This window comes from Chelonus insularis, unplaced genomic scaffold, assembly GCF_013357705.1.
Source record: "Chelonus insularis isolate UGA/USDA-ARS -01 unplaced genomic scaffold, ASM1335770v1 contig_24_pilon, whole genome shotgun sequence".
In the NCBI taxonomy this organism is placed as follows: Eukaryota; Metazoa; Arthropoda; class Insecta; order Hymenoptera; family Braconidae; genus Chelonus; species Chelonus insularis.
Window position 1 is genome coordinate 1531875 of NW_023276446.1, and position 22149 is coordinate 1554023.

Sequence of the window (22149 nt, forward strand, 5' to 3'; positions counted from 1 at the left end):
GAAATTATACCACTAATAAAAGATAATTACAATCCCAAGAGGAATTAAACCATGAACGCGAAATCGATGATTTGCTATTGATAGACTAGACAAGGGAATATTCTAGAAAACTATAGTGAACTAAACCATATACGGAGCTGAGGCACGAACGGAAGTCGTTTGGTTCTCGCTGACGATTTAGCATGTACGAATACATTTAAGTACGGTGGAATCGTAGTAAAGGGGGTAGAGGCCGGATGGTAGGCGAGGCAGATAAAATTTAACGGGCCACGTACTGGGTGGAATTGATGGGGCCGCCAAACGGTGAAACTATCGGGATGCTGGAATAATGGACACAGATGTCCATATGTGCACGTTCTCTAAAGCTGTACATTTACCTATATCTCTATTATCGATCGTACTATTTTGCATCCCAACTTTTCCCCGAGTTATATTTAATTAATTCTTGAATGCAGAAAAAAAAATAATCTGTTCTAAAATCTATATACAAACATATTTTTTTATTTCAACCCAAAAATTCAAGCTACTCCTAATGTGGTTGACTTTTTGGTGCTTGCATTATTTCAAATATTTTATTAAACGTCAACCAGATTAACTTTTACGATTATTTGTGTATATGAGAGAAAAACTTACATTTTAAATCATAAATCATACAGCTATATATTTATGAAGAGAATGCATCTTTTTTTATGATTTTAAAGAATAAAGAATATTCCGACTGTTGCGTGATGATGAATGATATATTTGTTTACTACCATTACAACTTTTTTACACATTTAATGTATATGAAAGTTTTTTTTACAATGAATCAAACTCTATATTATCTTTTTTGCTTTATTGCCATTCAGATTGCATAATCATATTTTATTCATTTTCATAAATATATTTTCATATTTTTACATTAAAAAAAAATTTTTCAATTCATTCATCAGAATTAAATTTATTAAGACCTTAAGAATATCTTGGTTCTGTAATGATTCATTTCAGATTGATAAAACATTCAAGATGTTCGCACTCTTGATAAAGTGATTATCTGTAACTTAATTAAAAGCGTGAGTCTCTTTGATGACTAAAAAATCAAATAGTGAATCTCAACCTAAAATTTACAGAGTACATTTTAGGGGTAACCACTAACATTCCACAGTTGATTTATCCAATTGCAGAAAACCACGAAAGCATTAAATATCACAGATCGTCCGCAGTTGGCAAAAGGAAACGTTGAAAAGCACTAGCACAGGACACGTAACTGAACCACTAGCGTAAATGAATTAGCCGGCTGGAATTGCGCCGCAATGAACACACACTCAATTTGGTAATGCCAAAAGAAGAACGAGAAAAAGCCTACAATTGCAGATTAATAAGGGTAAAAGATGTAATTACATTACAAAGGTAATACAGCTATCTAACAGTCTATTTATTCATAGACAATTTTTTACAGAAGAATCACACTTGGTACAAATCTCAAAATATTCTACAAAATTTACCCTACCGTTAAGTCATCGTGGGACACAATGATCGTGATGAATTTTTTTACTTTAAAGTAGAGTAATTTTTACTCCAAAGTAAGACATTTTTCACCTTACGTGAGTATCAAATTACTGCATAATAGTGGTAAATATTATAACACAAGAAGAGTAAATTTTTTTCTGTGCAAGACTTATTATTGTTAGAGTAATTATATTTAATTCGAAAAGAGCTTAATGGTTATTTAAAATTAGAATAACAACTGTTTTAATAAAGTAAATGAAAAAATGAGGTGGTAGACAGTGTAAAAAAATGAAGAAAACTGAGAAAAGTGGAAAACGTCCAACAAAAATAGTACGGTAAAATCGCTAAAGGAAACAAGAGATCCTTCCTGTGAAATGAGAAGAAATACGATGTGGCAGTTTACTCGCGAGTCATCCACCCTAGAAGTGACTCGAAAAAAGGGAATGAAATCAGTTGAATATAGAAACTAAATGGATAAGAAAAAAAAAGGTAAAAGATAAAGGATAGAGTTAACGCATTACGCGTTTTAAATACTCCATGAATTTATTTCAAATGTATTAACTCTCCACCTTTAATTACTTCTTCCATTCTGCCGTCTTATCTCTAGTCTACCGCTATTTTCTCTGACAATAATAAAGATTCCTTGCTCTAAGAAAAATAAGACATATTTATCACTTTTCATTTACATACGTTAGAATAAATTATTATGATAATAATTTTCAATTATTTACTTGACATTATTATTTTATAGAAATTTAAATTAGCATAATTTATTTGTTTTTTTTTTTTTTTTTTTAAAGAAATAATATTATTTTCATAAAATTTTATCGTCTGTATTGTGGATTGTGAAATATATATAAGTGCCCTCGAATTTCTTCTTAACTTCATTCATATTAAGTTGAATATGAAAATTAATAGATTCTGAAAGTTTGCAGCACAATTTTGGAAAATTTACTAGAGCTCTCGTTGCATCTGTGCAGATATAAACTTGATATTCAAGTGAATATGAACTCGAGAGATGCGGGAGGATATCAAGTGAAAAGCACAGAGAACCTAAGGGTAAAATCAAGAGAGAGCAGCCACTCGATCTTCTAGCTCATCAGATGGCATTACCATGGTAGACTAATAAATAGCTAAAGTTGGGCATGTGTTAATACGGCTTTACATTACCTGGCTGCTGAAGCAACTTCCGCGGTGACACGGATAGTGCTAGTGCTCCTTTCTACGGAGGTATATTGCTTCGCATGGCAAACTCGAAACCTACAAGTACACCGAATCTCCTAAACCATGTCTCTTTCTCCATCTCTTTCTTCGTCTCATACCTTTTCCTGCTATACTACTTTCAGAGTTTAGCTCACTTATGCTTTAAAATATTTATATGCTTATTTCAACTTGACTTCACTTTCTCTATGACTGCTATCTAGTGATTTAGTCATTATTTTTTAAGTCTTATCATTTAATATTGATGAATTCACGTCTAATTTTATTCAATTATCATTATTCTTATTTTATTCCATGCTACTGTAGATAATAATTTAAGATAATTTCAAAGATTACTTTAGGTAAGTTTAATTATTAAAAAATTAATTAATTAGTATTTTTGATTGGTAAGTGTATCAAGATGGCAGATTTCGAGCTCCACATGACCTCTTTCTGCTCCAATCTTGTAAAAATATGGAAAACTATCCTATTGGTAATGAGGTCAACAATTATGGATAAATTTATCTTCAGGATTAATTTAATTATTGACTTATGAAATTGACACTTGATTATTACTATGTGACGTCAAACCCTTTATCGAAAGAAGAATGTCGCCATTAATTATTGCTGGGCATTGTAACCCATCTTAGCCAACACCTGTCCAGGAGAGAGACAACAGTCTCCTGTGTACGGTATTATATCTCAACAGTTTAAATTGAGAAAAATGTCTGATGTGCACTAGTCTCTGTCGTAAATCAACATAAACAACTCGGTCAAGCATTGCTGACAACAATCTCCGTCGTTTATCAATCATCATCATCATCATCATATAGATGGAGACATATAATTATTGTACAGTATTATTTTTTTTTTCTTGATTTAAAATAGTTCATAATAGTCTTTAAAAAATAAATTATAAATAAATGGACTGGCATCAGAATTTTATCAAGAAAAAAAGCTACACCCTAGATGACATTGAATTTCAGATTAACAAGAGTGTGGTAAATAAGAGAGACAAGATATAGAATATACGAGGGTAGATAAAATATTAATTTTTTTAAATTTAGAATAAAATAAAAAAATCGATTAAAAAAAACTTTCATGCAGTAAAATTCAAACACTCAAATAAATATAAAAAACTTGATAGCAAAAAAAACTGCATATTTAAATTGAAAAATAGTTCACTTGTCACTCACACTGTGTCGTAATGATGGCAATGGTGGTGTTGGAAGAGGGTGATTATTATTCAAAAATCAAACAAGCATTCAGGAGGAAATGCTTCTAAGAAATCAATGTGGTATAATTTAATGGAAAAAAGTATACATATAGAAACCAAAAAAGGAAGATACTTTCAGAATGGCAAAAAAGAGATAGAATAAGAAAATAAAAGAAAAAGACTACGACTTATCTTACCACCACCATTGTCAGTATCCGGCTCTGAGCTGTTTATTGCCTGGATCTCCATTTTTCGCAGCAAATTCGTCGTTACTGAAGGGGTACTGGTTGGCAATCCTGTATAACAAATACCACATACCGCGTCTATCAGGTAATATAAAGCATTAAGGAATAATGAGCAATAATACAGCTGGATATCTAGTATGGTCTACCGTTGTATCATTTCATACTAAATTCATTCATCGTTTTTGTGTTTTTTTTTTGTTGCCTACCAGTTAGTGTCATTCACTCAAGTGTTATCTATGTTCTAATTGTGTGTTATAAAATAAAAATAATTAAAAAGGTTTCGTTTTAATTTATAATGAGTTTGACCTTTTCTGTTGTTTATGATCTTATTAATTAAATTAATCTGTCAAAGCAATGGTACTACATAAGCAATACTCACGGTTTTCAAATTATTAAAATCACGAAAAAAACTTACCCTCATATAATAAATAAAATGATGCATAATAAATCTTTCAAAGTATTTTCTACTAGTAAATTTTGATCGAGTTTTATCAGAAAAAAAATTTAAAGCATAATAAAGTCTAAAAACGTGGTAAAATAAAGAAGCAAGTAACTGTTTGGAATGTTTACTAACCAGCATAGTATACTAATTCTCGAGTGTAATTAGCTCGTGGTATATTAAGATTACATTTAACAAGTATCTCTTCATCATTTGGTAAATCTTCATCTTTCATAGCCACTTGGAGTATGATATCATATTTGCCATCTTCCCTCATTATTAAATCTGGTTTTTCCGTCTGATTGAGTGGAACATCACTGGAAGAATGTTTTCAATAAAAATGATTGTCACTTGGAGAGATTAATAGTGATTTTGGTACAAAAGTGGACAAAAATAATAATTGTTGATTGTGAAATTTTACTTGACAGTGATGTCCATTGTTGGTTGTGGATATAACCCTTCTGCAAGGCACGTCACTTCCATTCCTTCTTTACCGTTGATTATTTTTTTTCGATGTTCCAAATCAAATTTTTCTTCTGTAGCTGAAATAAATCAAAAACTCAAAAATGAACAATGAAGTGATAAAAAAATTCTCGACAGTTTAATGATAAATTTATTAAAAGACATTAAAACTTTATCTCTACTCTACTCTATTCAATCATTCACTCGGTAATATTTATCAAACTTTAATAAAACATTCACCGAGTTAAATAAATTTAAACTATCTACAATATTAATAATAATTTAGAATAATAACTTGGAGTTTTATCTAAAAGATATTTTATTTCTATTTTATTTTTTTTTTAGAATTGTTAATAAGATTTATACTCACAATAAACAATCATACTAGCTTCTGCTATTTCTTCATCATAATATGTAAATACTGCACAACTGTAATCTCCAGTAAGATTAATAGTTGGATTGTTTAATTTCATGGCTCTATACATAGTGTAAGGATCATCACTAGCTTTGTATCCAACATCAATATGACTGGCACTGGGATCGGCTCGAGGTTCATGTCCGTAAATCCATTGGTATTCCACATTATCATTATTAAAATACCATTTAACAACTAATCCATCGCTTGATACATTTTGAAGATCATAATCACAATCTAATATCACGTAATCTACTTCCCCTGCTTTCACCAATGGTGGTACATTGATTGACTTTATTATCAGTTGTGTACTCTCTGAAACAAATTTAAAATTAAAATTAATAACAAAAGTAATAAGTAAATAAACATAATTTATGAAAATTATTATTATTTTTTTTCGAAAATGTCTGGTCAGGGATTCCAAGACTCTGACCCATCTGGGGCCTGACCAGACGTTATCCTGCAGACACCTGGCTCCCTTAGGTTTGAAGGTAAGTCAGGGCTATAGCCGTTCAGACGTTAAGTCAGTCGTCTCAGGATTTAGAGGGACCCAAGGATGACTGCTTTCTGTATACAAGCTGCGAGAATTCCAGTTTGACTACGACAGACTGGTATTGTTTGCAGCTCTGTCAGAAAACAGTCCCTCATCCCTCCGAGGGTGCCAATCACCAGAACTATTATGTGCGCTTGATAATCGTGATAGACATTTCTCATGATCTCCATAAGCTCTCTGTAGCGTTATTATCATTATTATTATTCGATAGATAAAAATATATGAATTATATTATAAACATATTTTAATTAGGAAGAATATTTTAATGTTTAATTCAAAAATTTGATAATGTTTTTAATTATTATGATAGGATTAATTTACTTTTGCATATATTTTGAATGAAACTTGCATATCATATTAAAAAATTTCTTATTAGTTGGTTGTCGTTCAGTAGAGTAGGTGTTGACGTCGATTAAGTTGGTTGTATGCAAATGATTCTCTCTTTTTTCTTATTCTCTTTCTCAACCATTTCTCAACGACTCCGTAACTACTTTTTTATCGACTTGGAAGGTTGTTTTTTTTAACAAGATACTGACTAGAGTTTTCACTAAATCTAATAAATGAAACACAAAATACTAAAATGTGCATTCTTTTCAACGAATTTAGATGAATGTTGGACTATTCATATTCTAATTCGTCTGTCCATAATGCGCACACATACATAAACATTATGGAAACTATGAGAGATAGAGCGTTTTTCCAGGGTTGAAGGGAGCCTTAAATTTTAAAACGTCAGCAACTACTGAAACTTACAAAATGTTTGTTACCAAGGAAAAAAGTGTAGTAATGCATAAATTCAACATTATCCGACACCTTTCTGAGGCTGTATCCTTCAGGTTCCGGACATTGAGACGCCAGTACTCTTTATGTGATATATGTATACTCTTATTATGTAGCTTCTAAAAGGATAGAACTTGAAATGGCTTTTATACATGACGCATGTTTGTATGTATGTAGATTTTGTAGCCTGACAGTTGATATTATGGCATCAAATAGCAACAAATGACAAAAGCCATTCTACGTACTACGTATGTCTATTGACGCATTTATATTTCAAAAATTAATATAAATAATTAATATAATTGGTTTTATTTTTTCTAAAAATTATCTGTAACTTATAAATAATTTTTTAAATATTTTATTACTTAACACACGATTTGTGCAAAAAATATGAGAAGTACAAAAAATTGTCATTTGACCTTTTTTGTAGAAAATTTAGTTTTTTTTAACTTTTATTTAAAACTCTTTCTCGTATTCCTAACCGTTGAAGAGATATAAGGAAAAAAGTCGTTTTTGCACCTTTTTACAATTTTTTTGCAAACGTATCCGTTGGTTCAGGGCCTTAAATTTTTACGTTTACTAAAATGGATGAATGAAGACTATTATAGCTGATGAGTAAAAACGATTTCTTTTACAGTAATCGATTGAATACAGTTATTCTTGATTTAATCAAAGAGGAGATGTTGAGCAAAATATTCATCTATCAAAATTCACAGACAGTCTTTTATTCTAGTCATTAGTAAGGGGTTGAACATTAGACTACCAAGGTGTTATGCAATCTAAGATATTTAACTTGCTCCTCCCTTGAACGTTTGTCGGCTTAACCGGCAGTAAGGCATAAGGGATTCAAATTATAAGAGCCTTGTTATAGCTATAATTCACGTAGCATGAGAGAGACGCGTTACTCTTGTTGGACACTTACGCTTAAATACATGGAGCTCGTGTACGTCGTAAGGTCTTGCAGTTGCTGTGATTGCATGTTTGGTAGCCTCTATGTCTTCATCTGTTGAAGAAACCCACGCCCATCGAGTATTTTACTCCATTCAGTAATTGAGTTGCGCTATTTCCTAGGATTGTGGTTCACATTTTTCTGCTTGTGACAACATTCGATTCTCATTCACCTCTTATCATCATTTAAATACTTTTAATGTAATCTTTATAGCAGTGATGGGCAAAAATATTTTAAAAATATTTAAGATTGAATATTAATACAAAATAAGAAATTTTATATTGGAAAATAATAAAGGACCGAAAATGAACATAGTAAGATAAAAATAAATATTATAAGGAAAAAAATTAATTATTTGAATAAGTTATTCAACTAAATAACTTCGCAGTAATAAAATAAACAATTAAACTATTATTATTTTTTTATGCATTAAAAGTCGTAAAGAGTTTAAACATTTATCATGACGATTTTCTTCTCCAAATATAACCCAATAGCTACTAAAAGTATAGGTATAAATGCTCTACACCATCTTCACGTAAGTTGCAATCTTTACTTGAGATCCGCTCCAAAGTGCTCTGCGTAGTCACGACTAAAAGGAGATTAGATGGTTCACCCTCTAGATGAGACTCCTCTTTGCGCTATATAGCACCACCGAATGAAAGTGGAAGAAAGTATGTTAGTTGTGTAACCACAAAAAGTTTTCGTTGTTTCAAAAGTTCTTTTACTTTTCTCTTTGTACGTCAAACTGAGAAAACCCGAAATTCACTGAGATTTTTCTCTGAGAATTCAAACTTCTCTGGAGATGATAGTTAAAAAGAATAAGAACACGTCTTATCGGAGGGATTTATTATATATTTTTTTTTTTGCTTTTACAAAGCTCATAAAAATGATAGCAACAAATAAGTGAACTTGTCAGAGAGCAATAAAGACTTAAATATTTAACTCTATAAAGATATGATAGGTGATCGTGTGAATATAGTTGTCAAATGGGGTGAAAGATTTCGAAGGAAAACCTCATTTGTCTTGAACCAACGGTCAACATGTCGAGGCTTTAGCTTACAACTGATCGAATGGCACTTTGCGTGAATAGAGCCATTAAACAGCGATTGTGATATCACCAAGTGTACTTATATGCACATGCATAGTAAATGGTGGATGTGGACACGAATAGTAGTAAACAGGCTACAAACATATGCCGTCTATAAGCTGGCTATGTTTTTAATGACTTTATTACTCTGTAATATTTCTTTTCAACACAGCAAAAAAGTAGTCTCATTTCTTTACCATTTATTATTCCTAAGAGATATTATATATAAAATTGGCGCATTTCACCGATTGATATATATCGTAGAAAGTAATAACAGACAGATGGATATCTATTTAATTCTAATAAGATTGACTTTGGTTCAAGAGTCAAACAAAAACAAGCGAAAAGAATCTTATTTCCATTGACTTTGTCATTTTGCCATTTTTCAACATCCCCTAAAGTCACGTATGTGTCGTAAAGTAGATCGCGAGTCATGCGAACTTGTTCTTTTGTCGCCACGCGTTCAGTTTTTATAATGATAAAAGCAAATTCACTTGAAAATGTTTTTAAAATTTTATTATGAAAAAATAAAATAACACTTTACCGACTGAATTTGAATTTTATAAATTGTATAAAATCAAAAGCTCTTAGGAATTTTTTTTAATATTTTAAAGTGCTTATTTTTAAGAATTTAAAATTACCCAATTATTATTCATAAAAAATCAAAAAAATTAAACGAAATCATCAATATTTTTTTTTAATCCAAGTTTTCTTTTTTTTAACGTATTTATAATTATTTTAAACAATAAAATCAATTAATATTGTTATTTTTACCCTAGGGAGGTACTGGTTTGACAAATTTTTTCGTTTATGCAAAAATAATATGACTAAAATTAAAAATTTTATTTTTATTTATTTAGTTGGAAAAAAATTAGAAATGAATTATGACCGAAAACATTTTTAAATATTAAAACTGACTTCAAAAGGACTTAAACAGGTATCCAGATTTCAACTCGGATTAAAAAATATTAAAAAAAAAAAAAAATTTAATCATTCATATATTTAATATAGATCTTGATTCACTCAACAACAAAAGGTCTATTAATAAAATTTCATTATCAAACAATAAAACTAATAGTATATAAAATTACACACGTATTGAATAAATAGCCGCACCCTAGGAATTAATGATGAAAGAAGTTTGCACAAATTACTAGATTAAATAAGAAACGTGTTGTAATTTTTTTGGCCAAATTGCCTACATATTTTCTCGGTAACAGAGAAAAGCAAATAACTACATAGACAAATATTTATGATCTAACTAAGTCAGTTGTTATTCATCTTATAAATATATGACAAAAGGAACAGTTAAATAAATTCCCCCCTCCCCCTGAAGATAATGATATTCAAAATAATACAATTAACTTCCTGGATAAGTTATTACCAAAAAAAAAAAAAAAATATAAAACTTCCAATCGTTAAAAAGTAGTCAATAACTCGGTAACAAATTCAAAAATGTACCAGACAGTTATAGTTGGTTTAATTTAGTAAAAGTATGTACCCCCTGCCGTCAAACCTGGACGAAAGATCCAGGTGGGAAAGCACTCGACTATGCTTCCGGTTCCGGTGACGATAATCGCACGTGCCGTATATAACAATACGATATATTGTACCTACAAAAAGTCCTTATCATACTTTTTAAAACGATTACAAGTTGCTCGTTATGATTATTCTTTTATTCAATAGGAATGTATTTTTAATTTTAAAATAGAAATTATCATATTTAAAAAATTAAGGTGAAAGAAAATAATACATAATACTGTAAAAAGCAGTACGCATGCGCTTGATGATCATTGGAGCGATGTATTCAATGCTTGAGTGCTTCTGAATATACATATAGAGATCAAGAAAAGTCTTTCCTTTGATATGTTCAGAAATAAAATCATAAAATCACATTCAGAAATAAAATACAAGAAAAATCAAAATTCAGACTTCTAATCTAAATGAAACGAAATTGGCAAAAAACTGACTAAACTTCTGGTAACAGTTGCAAGTATAAAAAATGATTATGATTAAAATAGAGAGAACAGACCATACATGAGAATTATTTTGTCCGTATTATGTTAGGAGACAAAAAACAGACATAACATGAGTACGCAGCTTGAAGGTTATCCGGAAACCGCAAAAAGTAGGATGAACACCATATGGCACGTATGAAGTTATTCTCAGATTTGATCAAGCCACATACATATATACAGATGATAGTTAATTTTTATGAGAGAATTTTTTTTATTGTGTCCTTAGATTGGTGACAATTAATTTTTATTAAAATTTTTAAACTTTCTTCCCAACCCGATAAAAAATGTTCTATATAACCATATGTCATGTTTTCTGATTAATAAAACCTATAAAATATTTGCAAAATCAACTGACATTTTGTAAATGTATCTTACGAAGTTTTCTACGAACTTTTCTCTTTTTATTTTCAATGATATCGACACTTCAACAGTCTCTTTATAATAGGATAATATACACAATAGTTAATTTATAAAATATTGATAAATACTTGTAGTTGAGGTGTAATAAAACAAGTAAAATATGAATTTTGAGTATCACTTGATGCATTGTCAACAATAATTATTGATAATGTTAATTGACTAGACAGGAAATCAACGAATGAAAAGCAATTAATATCAATTCAATGAACTACCGAGTGAGAATGTGTTTGAAATATTTATCAAACACGATTAAATCAATTAATGCTATAAAAATAACATGTTCACATTCATATTGTAAATTGTTCTACCATGAAAACATCAAATACAACAATTGCTTTTGTCATTTATTTTCATCATTTAAATTACAATACAGGATTGAAATAAAAAAATTTTTTTATTTAAATATCTCTAGTAGTTCAATTATAAATTTAATTAGAATAGTGACATTTGGTAATTTTAAAAAAACAAAACCAATTGATCGACCCTCTGTTGACTCAACTCAGTTAACGCAATAATTGTATATACGTAAAGCATTCAAGCCCGACCATAGTCAAAAGAATTAATTGGTACCCAACCCAATTCATCAACTTTGGTAAAAGGTATACTGAATCAAATTTGTTCCTAAATGTCGAATTGTTGATCAACTTTTTCACCAAATCTAAAACAATTTGATAGTGATATTCGAACAGATAAAAGCTAGGAAGTGAACACTTTTTTATTTCGGAGCTAGAGTCAAGAAGGCACGTGCAAGATCCAAGTGGTAAACTGTTAAGGTATAGGATTACAATATAGTTAATCTGAATCTCTGTAAAGGGTATCAATTTTTCGTTAAACTGGAATATCATATTTTTAATAGCTATTGAATTTCAACAGCTGAGATTAAATTGTCATTTAATATTTCAAAAATTTTTTCTCCAATTCCGGTATGACACATATTTAAAAAACCTACGTTGAGAAAAAAATTTATTGTGAACAGGAAATATTTTTTTTTCTCTTAATTTTAGAATTTTAAATAGTCGCAATATTTTTTTGGAATTGGCATTGTTAAAAATCCAGTTCTGATGCTTACACAAAATAATTCATTGAAAAGAGACATTCTTATTGTGCTCGATTATTTTGAATATAAAAAATATTTAACTGTAAAAAAATTAATTTAAAAAAATCCAGAATAGTCTAGACAAGTTTTACGGTCTTGAAAGTTACATCAATTGATTTTCGTTATAATGTTCAAAACCTCAGTTCCATGAATACAATTATCCAAGTATTATTCAATTGAATTGATCATTTTTTTTAAGATCCATGGAGTCTCAGAAAGCAAGAACTATTCTACTATCATTAGTATTTAAACTTATTATAATCCTGAACCGAATATCATAATACATTTGGTTAAATTTAATAAAATAATTTATTGCGAATATTTCAAATTATTTTTATCAATTAAATGAACATTTTTATGTCATTATAAAAAATGAAATATCAACTTTATTTATATCAAGTAATTTGATGAAATTTCACAAGTTACTCAGCAGCATGAATATGTTTATGATTCAAATGAAAATAGATCGAATGGAATGTAAGTTCGAGTATAACATATAACCAGATAATAAACTTGAAATGAAGGGTTAGTACTACAATCAGTAGTATGATGCTAGGTAAATGTGTGTACATGTAGTGTACGAAGAGGATCCATTATATAGTTTATTGTGGCTGATGGTCATTAAGTCACATTGGTGCGACCTACTCTACAATTGTGAGACGTCCGTGAAAATAAATGACCATCAGTAATAACAATTTCACCCACATTTCCGTCCTGGAATTACATTACAGTGAATATGTGGATGCCGAGTGATACCTGTTTCAGATTACTTAACATTTTCACTTCTAATCTAATTTTGTTTTATTCATCTCAACATAGCTAGTAAATAGGAAAATATTTTTTACCACAATCATATCAATTATTATACATATATTTTTGTAGAAATGTTAAAAATGTTTTTTGTTTTATATTTAAAAGAAAAAAGCTTTATTTATATTTAATATCTAACGGCATATTTTCAAGAATAAAAATATTCTTTTGAACAATTTAATAGGTACATTCTAATGTAAAATGGATTGAGATCAACTAGTCACAGGCGTCGTACTCAAACGGCTTTAGAATCGGCCAAAAATAGCACGAGGTTCACTCTGGGAATCATGACATCACAGCCAACTGCATTCGGAATAACCAGGCTTAAGAGTGGAATATTGAAGAGGGCATGAGAGTGAAAAAATACGAAAAATTTAAAAAGATTGATATTTAAATATGATACAGTCAAGGCAAAATCATATTTAACTAAAACTGACAATAATAATTTTTCATCGAATGTATATATTCATGATATACCGACATATTAATATCTTTAAAACACTGTCCATAAAGCTGGTTAAAATTGTACAACTATTTCATGAATATTTTACCATCAGCTCTCGAAATATAACTTTTCGCTAATGTCTGAATAATTTTTTTTTTTTTTGGAAAATTTTTTTTACTCATGATCAAACACACTAAATTGACACTTCTACTTCAAAAAGTGTTGTAAAAAAAAATCCATCATAGATAGGTGTGGAATTAAAATTGAAATTCTATTTTTAATCTAAAAAAAACTTGGTGCATTAAATATTATTAAATTTGAAGAAAATTAATTGTATCAATAATTCATTTAATATCAGAAAACTTTGGAGTTTAATTACAAAAAAAAAAATTCCTCTTGTTTTCAAAGTTTTTTTTCACTATTGATACATTTAAAAAATATATTTTTCGGATATATTTTGGAACCATTTCATTTATCTCCTATTTACATTATGGGTACATAGGATTTCAATTAACGATCAATACTAATTTAATTAACCTAATTATGAGCTACAAATGTCAAAGTTAAATTAGTAATAAATAATAAAAAACAACTTACCTTGAATTTGATGAAAAAGAATGGGCCATGTGCAAATAAATACGTAGATGAATGTATGGAGAATATTAAGTATCCAATGTCTTGTCATCCTCATCACCTCGTCGTTACCGGCGAGTAGAGAATGGAAATCCAAACCTACGACAACATGCGACAATATGTATAGATATAGATATAGATACAATGTTCGCTATGTTATTCGCCAACTTTACACCAAACAATTGGACAAAGTTAAACGGACGTTCTACGTGCTTACATCTACCGTTTTAGAAACAAACAAATGACACAAATCACACAAACTTATAAAACGCACGATACGAAGCTAAAGCTGAACGGAACTGAGCACGACCCTCACTTTCAAGTCCGACCTCCTCTGCTTCGTCCCCTTTCATCCCCTCTTTTACGAGTCTAACATTTACATCGCACTCTTGTTCCTCTTTGCATAGTTTAACATTCCCCTTTAGTTTCTCCGTCGTCAAACCCAAGTGGGCTTCCAGTTTATGTGTATTATCATTGTTCATTGCACCTGGCTCTTATTTCCCGATTTCCGGGATTAAAAATATTGCTTTCGTAACTAAAAAAACTTTCAATCAATTTTATTAAATGAAACCTACAATGCTACATAAAAAAATGAATAAACAAAGGTAAAAATTTGCAGTTGTAAAAACAATGCTGTACTCTTTATATTAATTATCTTATTAGATATCTGTAGATTTATCTAGATAATTGATTGACGATATCTGAAGTAATTGTTTTGGGAAGATATTTTTTGCAGCTGTTTTAAATATTATCCAGAAATTAGCCAAAAATATTAAATATTTTTGGAAGCAAGTATTTTTTATAATAATAAATAGTATTTTAAACAAGTAATATTAATATTATAATTTTATAATTAGACATAATTAGAGATGAGGTTATGAGCGTGTGACGTCATAAGTCATTCTTCAACAATGTAGATGGCGACATAAATGCCGTCCGATTTTTTTCAGGTTATACATGTGATTCCCTATACTTTCCTGAACTAAATTGAAACACCATTTATGTGGCACAATGTAGCTATCCAGTATTGCTAATTAGATCGTTCCCTCGACTAAAAATTTTTTCCAGTGAAGCTATAAATAGAGCACAATTATGATCGATGATTAAATTAAGTTAATCTGGTGTACACAATAAAAATGCTTCATTTATTCAACGTTCAATATTGTAGCTCCTTTACTAAAGTTCAACCACATGGTATCATCATTTTGATTGACTCTTGTAAAAATATTAATACAAAGAAAAAATAGAAAGTTTGATAACAAAAATTGCAGTTCAAACTATACTTGAATAAATATATACTAATGTTGAGAATAGTCTAGTTTTTAATATCTGCATGATATGATGAAGAAGTCCTGTTCCTCTTGGTTTATCATGCATGATTTTTACTGGCATAAAATACAATAGTTAACTCGTACGGAAACAACTTCCTCACTGCAACAGCTGAGTCTCAAGAGTGCGATACGCTTGATGCTTCGAAAGAACTTGCTTAACTGAGTTTTCTTACTTTTTATGAAAATAAACGATTTCTTTTTTCTGCATAGACGGTTGAACTTTTGGTTGAATATTGTAAATTGAATATAATAACAAATTTTCTTTGCACGTCTTGAAAGAAAAGAAACTTTTAATTCCGATTAAATTGATCGTCCTTTCCATGTAAAATTTCAAAAATTAATAAGGAAATTTGAATTTTTGTTAACTTATAAAAACTGTACTATTACACAAACTTCACAATGATTGAATTCGAAATTTTATTGAAGAAAGTATTACAGAGAAGGCAAAAACTTAATTGGAGACTAAATAAATTTTGAAGCAATAGTTAAACAAATTTTATTTGTTTAAAATAAACTGTAAAAATATATACAGTGATGACCTTGAATGTTAGAAGAAAATGTTTGTGTAATTTTCTATCTCTTTAGATCTCTATTTTCCACTTAAACTATTGTTTCAATTGTTGCAATCATTTCGCGTAATTCCTGTTCATTGAATTAGCAGCAACGCCGTTTTATTCAAACTTTTAATGGAAAACTATCTTTATTACCGGTTGAAACTACGATAAAAGAGGTCATGAATATTAACGGTAAGTGATAAAAAAAATTTTATTGCGCTGAAAAAAATAAAAAAATTACTGTACAAGCTGCAGTAGCTAAAGAAGATTACTATCAATAATGCAGGGATTGCGTCGTACCTGATGATGATAACTATCACTGATTAGTGGTTAAAGAGAATTTACAGATAACAGGTATTTATTCAAACAAATTAAAAAATTTTCCAAATAGTAAAGGTTCTTTATAAGAAAATTAAACACTTAACATTTATTTTATAATTTTCATGATAATATCATAATTTTAATTAGTTATTTTATTTTTTTTTATTAAGTCATCGATAATTCTAAACATGCAATAGATCGTATTTACAATAAAAATAAAGAATCAGCATATTTTAAATTTCAAGTCTTGAGGCAAATTCTACACTCAGCTTCATCAATGCCTGGTGCATATTTTCTCTACAATTATCAACTGTGGGAGGGGCTTCTTTTAAAGATTTCCAATCTAGACTTTTCTAAATTTGTATGCATAAAAATCCTACAGGGTTCATAGAACACGAGATATTAGATAAAAACTAAAATCCAACGGGGTTTTTCAAACGAATAGATTCCATTTATTCTACCAACCTTTTTATTTAATTTTTATTCGATTAATTCCATGATTCATCTAATTTAAAATTCAATGAATAATGAATAATTGCTAAGTGCATGGATAATTTTCTCATCCAAACATTCAATCAATCATTAATTATTTCAATAATTAGAGAAACTATACTGCAAATCCAAGTGTTTCGAAATCAAACACTCACAGTGTTTACAAAGTTAAACGCCATAAACAAACTATAATAACTTTGTAGACGAATCTTAAGGTGTCATGGCGGATGTATTTGTCATCAGCTGGCCAGTGTAAAACAATTAATTATGCAATAACTACTGCACTCGCATTATGAAACTTTGCTTTCCACCCTGTATGCCACGTTTTTGTATATGTATAAACAACTTTTACGTGATACAAACGAATAAATAGTTTATGTGTTGCTAAGAACAATTTGAGGTGATTTAAGGTTAGAACAGTTCAGCCTTAAGCACTTTTTGCCGTTTATCAAAATGTTATAATTTGCTCATGGCGTTAGTATTCTATCATCAAACACTTTAAGCGTTTTATTACTAAACGCTTGAATTTTCCTCGATTTCCCGTATAATTAAACTCAAATAAAACAATTTAAAATTTCTGTATTATCAAAAAAAAAAAATAGATAAAAAATACTTAATTGTGTGCAAATAATAATTAAAAAGATGTAATATTTATATTTGATGATCCATTTCGAGGAAATTTAGGCAAATTAGCTTAATTAAAAGTTGAAGTTTAATATAATGACACAATTAAACTGGTTTATTATCCAAATAATCCGATTATTCCAGTTTAATTGCATCAGATGATTAATTTTAAAATAACGTGTTGTATGTTGTAGTACAAAGTGTCTTATAAAATCTTAATTTCCACCGATCTCAATCTACCTCGCATCCGGATATTGTATAAATCCGAGGGGAATCCATCGTTCCTTCTCACATAGTAGGAATCACTAGGCAAGGCAGTAGAGTTTCATACACTTTGAAGGCATGCGCAGTGACCCACGAACGACAGGTGCGCGACGACGATACCACGGATCGCGCAGTTTCGGGGAAGCAAGCGCACTTTCAACGTTCGCCTTATCCGGCAGTTGCTCGTGGTTGTATCCCCCGTCCGGTCGCGCTGTCATGCAAGATCGTTGTTTCAGTCGCATTTATTTCAACTCACACTCTATTTATTATCGCGACCGGTCGGTGGAAATTTTTCTATTTGCGATTACTTGATAGCCTTTTCACATTTAAAACTGTCAAATAAATGGTGCATTTCTTATCAAGTTTTTCTTCCTAAATTTTGTCTGTGAACAAGTTCAACCTACAAGTTAATCCAATCATTTCAAAGATAATCATAGTGTATTCATTAATTTTAGTGCCAAAGTGTGTTCGTTAACATGTTTTTATTTATTACAATTAAGCTATGAAAATAATTCATATTAAATCAACAATAAAAAGGATTTTCTATCTTTCCTAGAGTGCCAATCATTTTTTAGACATTTTAAGTTGCATCTAAACACAGATTAAAAAGTTGTAAATAAAATTTTAAAACAGATTAAAAACTTTTGAAATTAAAAATAAATACAGAATTTAAAAAAAAAAAATACTCAATTGAAAATAAGTTATCAAGTTTTGTTGTTTCACTCAGAAGTTCAATGTAAATGTGTGTTAAAAAAAAGTAAATAAGCTGCTGAATTGGTAAAATTAAAAAAGTGCAAGTGTGTGTGAGTGTGAGTTACAAAAATAAATAGAAAAAAAAACACAATAAGAAACAGACATAATAATTTTTTTAAATCCTCAAAAATGCAATCGTCAATTACTTTCGTGCTCTTTACTGTACAGATTTTAGTGGCACTCGAAGTAGAGGGTAAGTGCAATTTGTTTAATCACAATTGTCAATTAATCTTGTCGTGGGAAAGCTCCCAGGAGAAATATTTAGATAAATAATAATAACATACTAGAAATGCTATAAAGTATGTCAGTAACCGTGATAAGCGTTATATTTAATATTCTCGTGAGTATATCGTGAAATTAATAAATTGCTGCGCAAAAAATATTAATATATATGCGCGCAAGAATGCTCTTCTACAACTGAGCTAACGAAAAGGGTAAGAAACTGATCATTTGGATAATTTATTTTAGCGTTAGAAAGTTCGATTAGATTTTTTTCCTTAACTTAATTTAAGAAAATATCGTTTCGATGGTTTATTATTATGTGGAAATGAATTTAATAAATCAGCATTACTTATATTGTCTAAAAAAATTTTTGAAAATATGCTTTTTTTCTCTAAATTAAAAAAAAAAATAGTTACATACAGGTAAAAAAAATAATATTAATCATATTAATTATCAATAATTAATTATTGATAATTTACAATGTTTACAGACAAGCACATTATTTAATTTGAAAATTAAATGTCAATATAAATGTAAAATTCTTAAAAAAATAGTTAAATAAATAAACTAGATTAATAATTGAATTATTTAAACTTATCAATAATAAATCATTTAATTTTATCGATCAAGTTCCCCTATTTAACAGAATCACAAAAAAAGTAATTTTTTTCACAAAAATAGGGAGAATGTGAAAAATAAATATTGCGTAAATGCCCTGAAGTATATCCGATGCAGGAAACATTTACCACAGACGGAAATAATTACCTCGTATATTCGCACGATAATAATAATCAAATGTGGAGTTTTCACACTGTGGCTCATTCAAAGGGAGAGTCAAGAGAGCCTCTAGAACGAACATACTCAACAACAGATCATTCTCTTGGGAATAGAATGCGGACGAGAAATCTCATTTTACATTTTATTCTAGCAATATTGTGCTCTATTTAATTTGAAAAATTTTTTCCATCAATATTCCTTCTTCAATTTTAATAATAAGGTTAGAAAAATAGAGATTAACATTTGATTTTAGTCCGACTTTTAATAAAAATCTTCTAAAGGAATTGATAAGAAAGGCTTCTTTATTCCATATCGACAATAACAAAAATATTATCATGCCTGTTGCTGAGTTCTTGAGGATCAAATGAAGCGAGCAAAAACATTGCTGAGATTTTAAAAGGAGTTAAATAGATCACTAATTGATAAAATAATCTAAAATACTCTAAGCATAATGGAACTCTTGAAGACTTTGAAAATGGTGATTTAACAAGAATGGTAAAGTTTTTTGTGCATTCCAAATGACGAGAAAGAATAATCGCAAAAGAGCAGTAAAGTGATGCGCGCACACGAGGGGTTATTCTCACGCAAAGTTTTAGATCCAAAGCACGAACTCAATTCTCCAAAAGCTAGAAGTACTTCACCTATCCTGGATAGAAACTATGGAGAACTATCCCACCTGCAACATTACTATATCGTCACTTTCTACAACCAGCTTAACGTAGTTTGGATTAAGTCTCTCTTCAGACAACTCGTTATATTAGTGCTAACTAACTCGTAAGAGAAAGAGAAAACTATAGCTTACGTTCTTAGCTTTTGTTGTTTTAAATCAACACTTTACCAGCCTATTTTATTTAGCAACTTACTAGACTCAACTAATTTAATTTAATCATCATCACTGAAAATTTCTAATTTTAAAGTGTTTTATCTCAATGCACTTGAAATGTTTCAAAATGATGCTACCTATTTAATTAATACTGCACTCACTTTTTAAATATGTTTGAATGCACTAAAAGTGACTACAATGTTAATCAAATGGCTGCTGTCATATTTACAAAATTTAAATGTGTAACAATAATGCACTTGAATTTGCAGTGCTTAGATTCCCAACTTTCCCTTAAATAAAATCAATTACACTAGTCCTACGAGACGTAGGGAGGATAAACCTGGGTTAGATGGCCATATAGAAGAGATTGCCTATCGAAATGTTTTTAAATTTTTTTTCAGCAATGGTTCTATAAATTATTTCAATTGGCCATCTCTCTTCCCATATGGCCATCTGACCCGGATTTATCCTATATAAGTAGATAAGTAAGGTATATAACAATCACAAACTATTTTTCAACAATATGAAAATTGATAACTCATCTATTTTCAAAATTACCATTACTAATTAAAGCTTAATCAAATTGTTTCATCTTTCATACTTCATCGGATTCAATTACTTCTATGTAATTACTATTGATTCTATGAATTGATTGGCTTGAGTTGGATTTATTGAAACATAATTAGAATCATAAAAAACAGAATAGACCATTTTTATAAAAGGTAAAAGGTATTATTTTTCAATGCTTTATTTGAAAATTTTTTTTTCCATCAAGCCCATAATGAAAATCCTTTTTATGAAGTGCTTTTCACATTATAAAACCACTCCTCAACATTGACTGATACGATGACTGTACCCAGTTTCAAGCTAGTCAGATGCCCTATGGGCAAAACCGACCTCGATTCCAACAAATGCAAATTACCACTACTAGAGGCTCCACCATTCTATTCTCTTCTATTTTATGCCAATTCGGGTATATTCCCCTGTGATCACTCGTACCGTCATGTTGCGCACAACTTTTCACGTGACAATTTTATTTAATTTTTCCTACTATTTCTGTCTTTTTATTTTTTTTCCTTCCATATTGACGTTACCCTTATTTTTCACATTAAAATTCAAAGATGAGTTTTTTCTAAGAATTTTTGACATTTTTAGCAAACAAAGGAAGGATATTTAAATAAAGTCTTCTTTATTGATAAAAGATGCTGACGTAAGGATGTTGTTGAGATTTCTTTGAATAATGTACTTGATTGAATTGTTATGGATAATTAAATTGATGAAGATTTTTTATTATTATTATAAGAGTTTAATGAGGGGAATGCAAGTGTCGACAAGTATATTTTTTGGAAGGGTTTCCGAGACAACGGCACGATGCGATCTTCAAGATTGGCTATACAAGCACGTTAATTAAATTTTGCATAATATAGTTAAGAGAGTAATAATGGATAAAAATACCTTCTCTTAATTATGAACATAGCAAAGTGACTGTTTTAGACATAAATCTACAATGAATGAAGTTTTTTTAAATATTAACATTATATTTTTTTGCATTCAAACATCATTTAATTATGATGTCATAAATTTCATCTATTTTTAAAAATAACATTATTAATATTAAATTATTTCCTGCACACTAAGGAAGAAATTCTTGCTACACAAAAAAAATGTTTATTTAATCAATAAAAAGATTTTAAAATGTTTGCAATAAGATATTTTAATAAATTAAACGAAA

General features: G+C 29.4%; 2 protein-coding genes across 22 annotated transcripts in view; one reads left to right on the top strand and one right to left on the bottom strand.

Moving 5' to 3' along the window:
• The window catches only part of LOC118064639 (uncharacterized), a 42020-nt gene that overhangs the window by 2633 nt on the left and 17238 nt on the right, over positions 1-22149 (bottom strand). The window contains exons 1-6 of one of the 5 annotated variants that reach the window (XM_035079374.1): positions 14573-14777; positions 14221-14355; positions 5421-5780; positions 5010-5130; positions 4724-4905; positions 4102-4200 (exon numbers count right to left, since the gene is read on the bottom strand). In XM_035079374.1, coding sequence (XP_034935265.1) covers positions 4102-4200; positions 4724-4905; positions 5010-5130; positions 5421-5780; positions 14221-14355; positions 14573-14738 — 1063 coding nt within the window. In that variant the 5' untranslated portion in view covers positions 14739-14777. The other 4 variants (XM_035079378.1, XM_035079377.1, XM_035079375.1 and 1 more) reach the window with 4 other exon arrangements.
• nrm (neuromusculin) overlaps positions 17989-22149 on the top strand; it is a 48552-nt gene continuing 44391 nt past the window's right edge. For all 17 annotated transcript variants that reach the window (XM_035079360.1, XM_035079365.1, XM_035079366.1 and 14 more), the window contains exon 1: positions 17989-18788. In XM_035079360.1, coding sequence (XP_034935251.1) covers positions 18725-18788 — 64 coding nt within the window. In that variant the 5' untranslated portion in view covers positions 17989-18724. The remainder of the gene's footprint in view (positions 18789-22149) is intronic.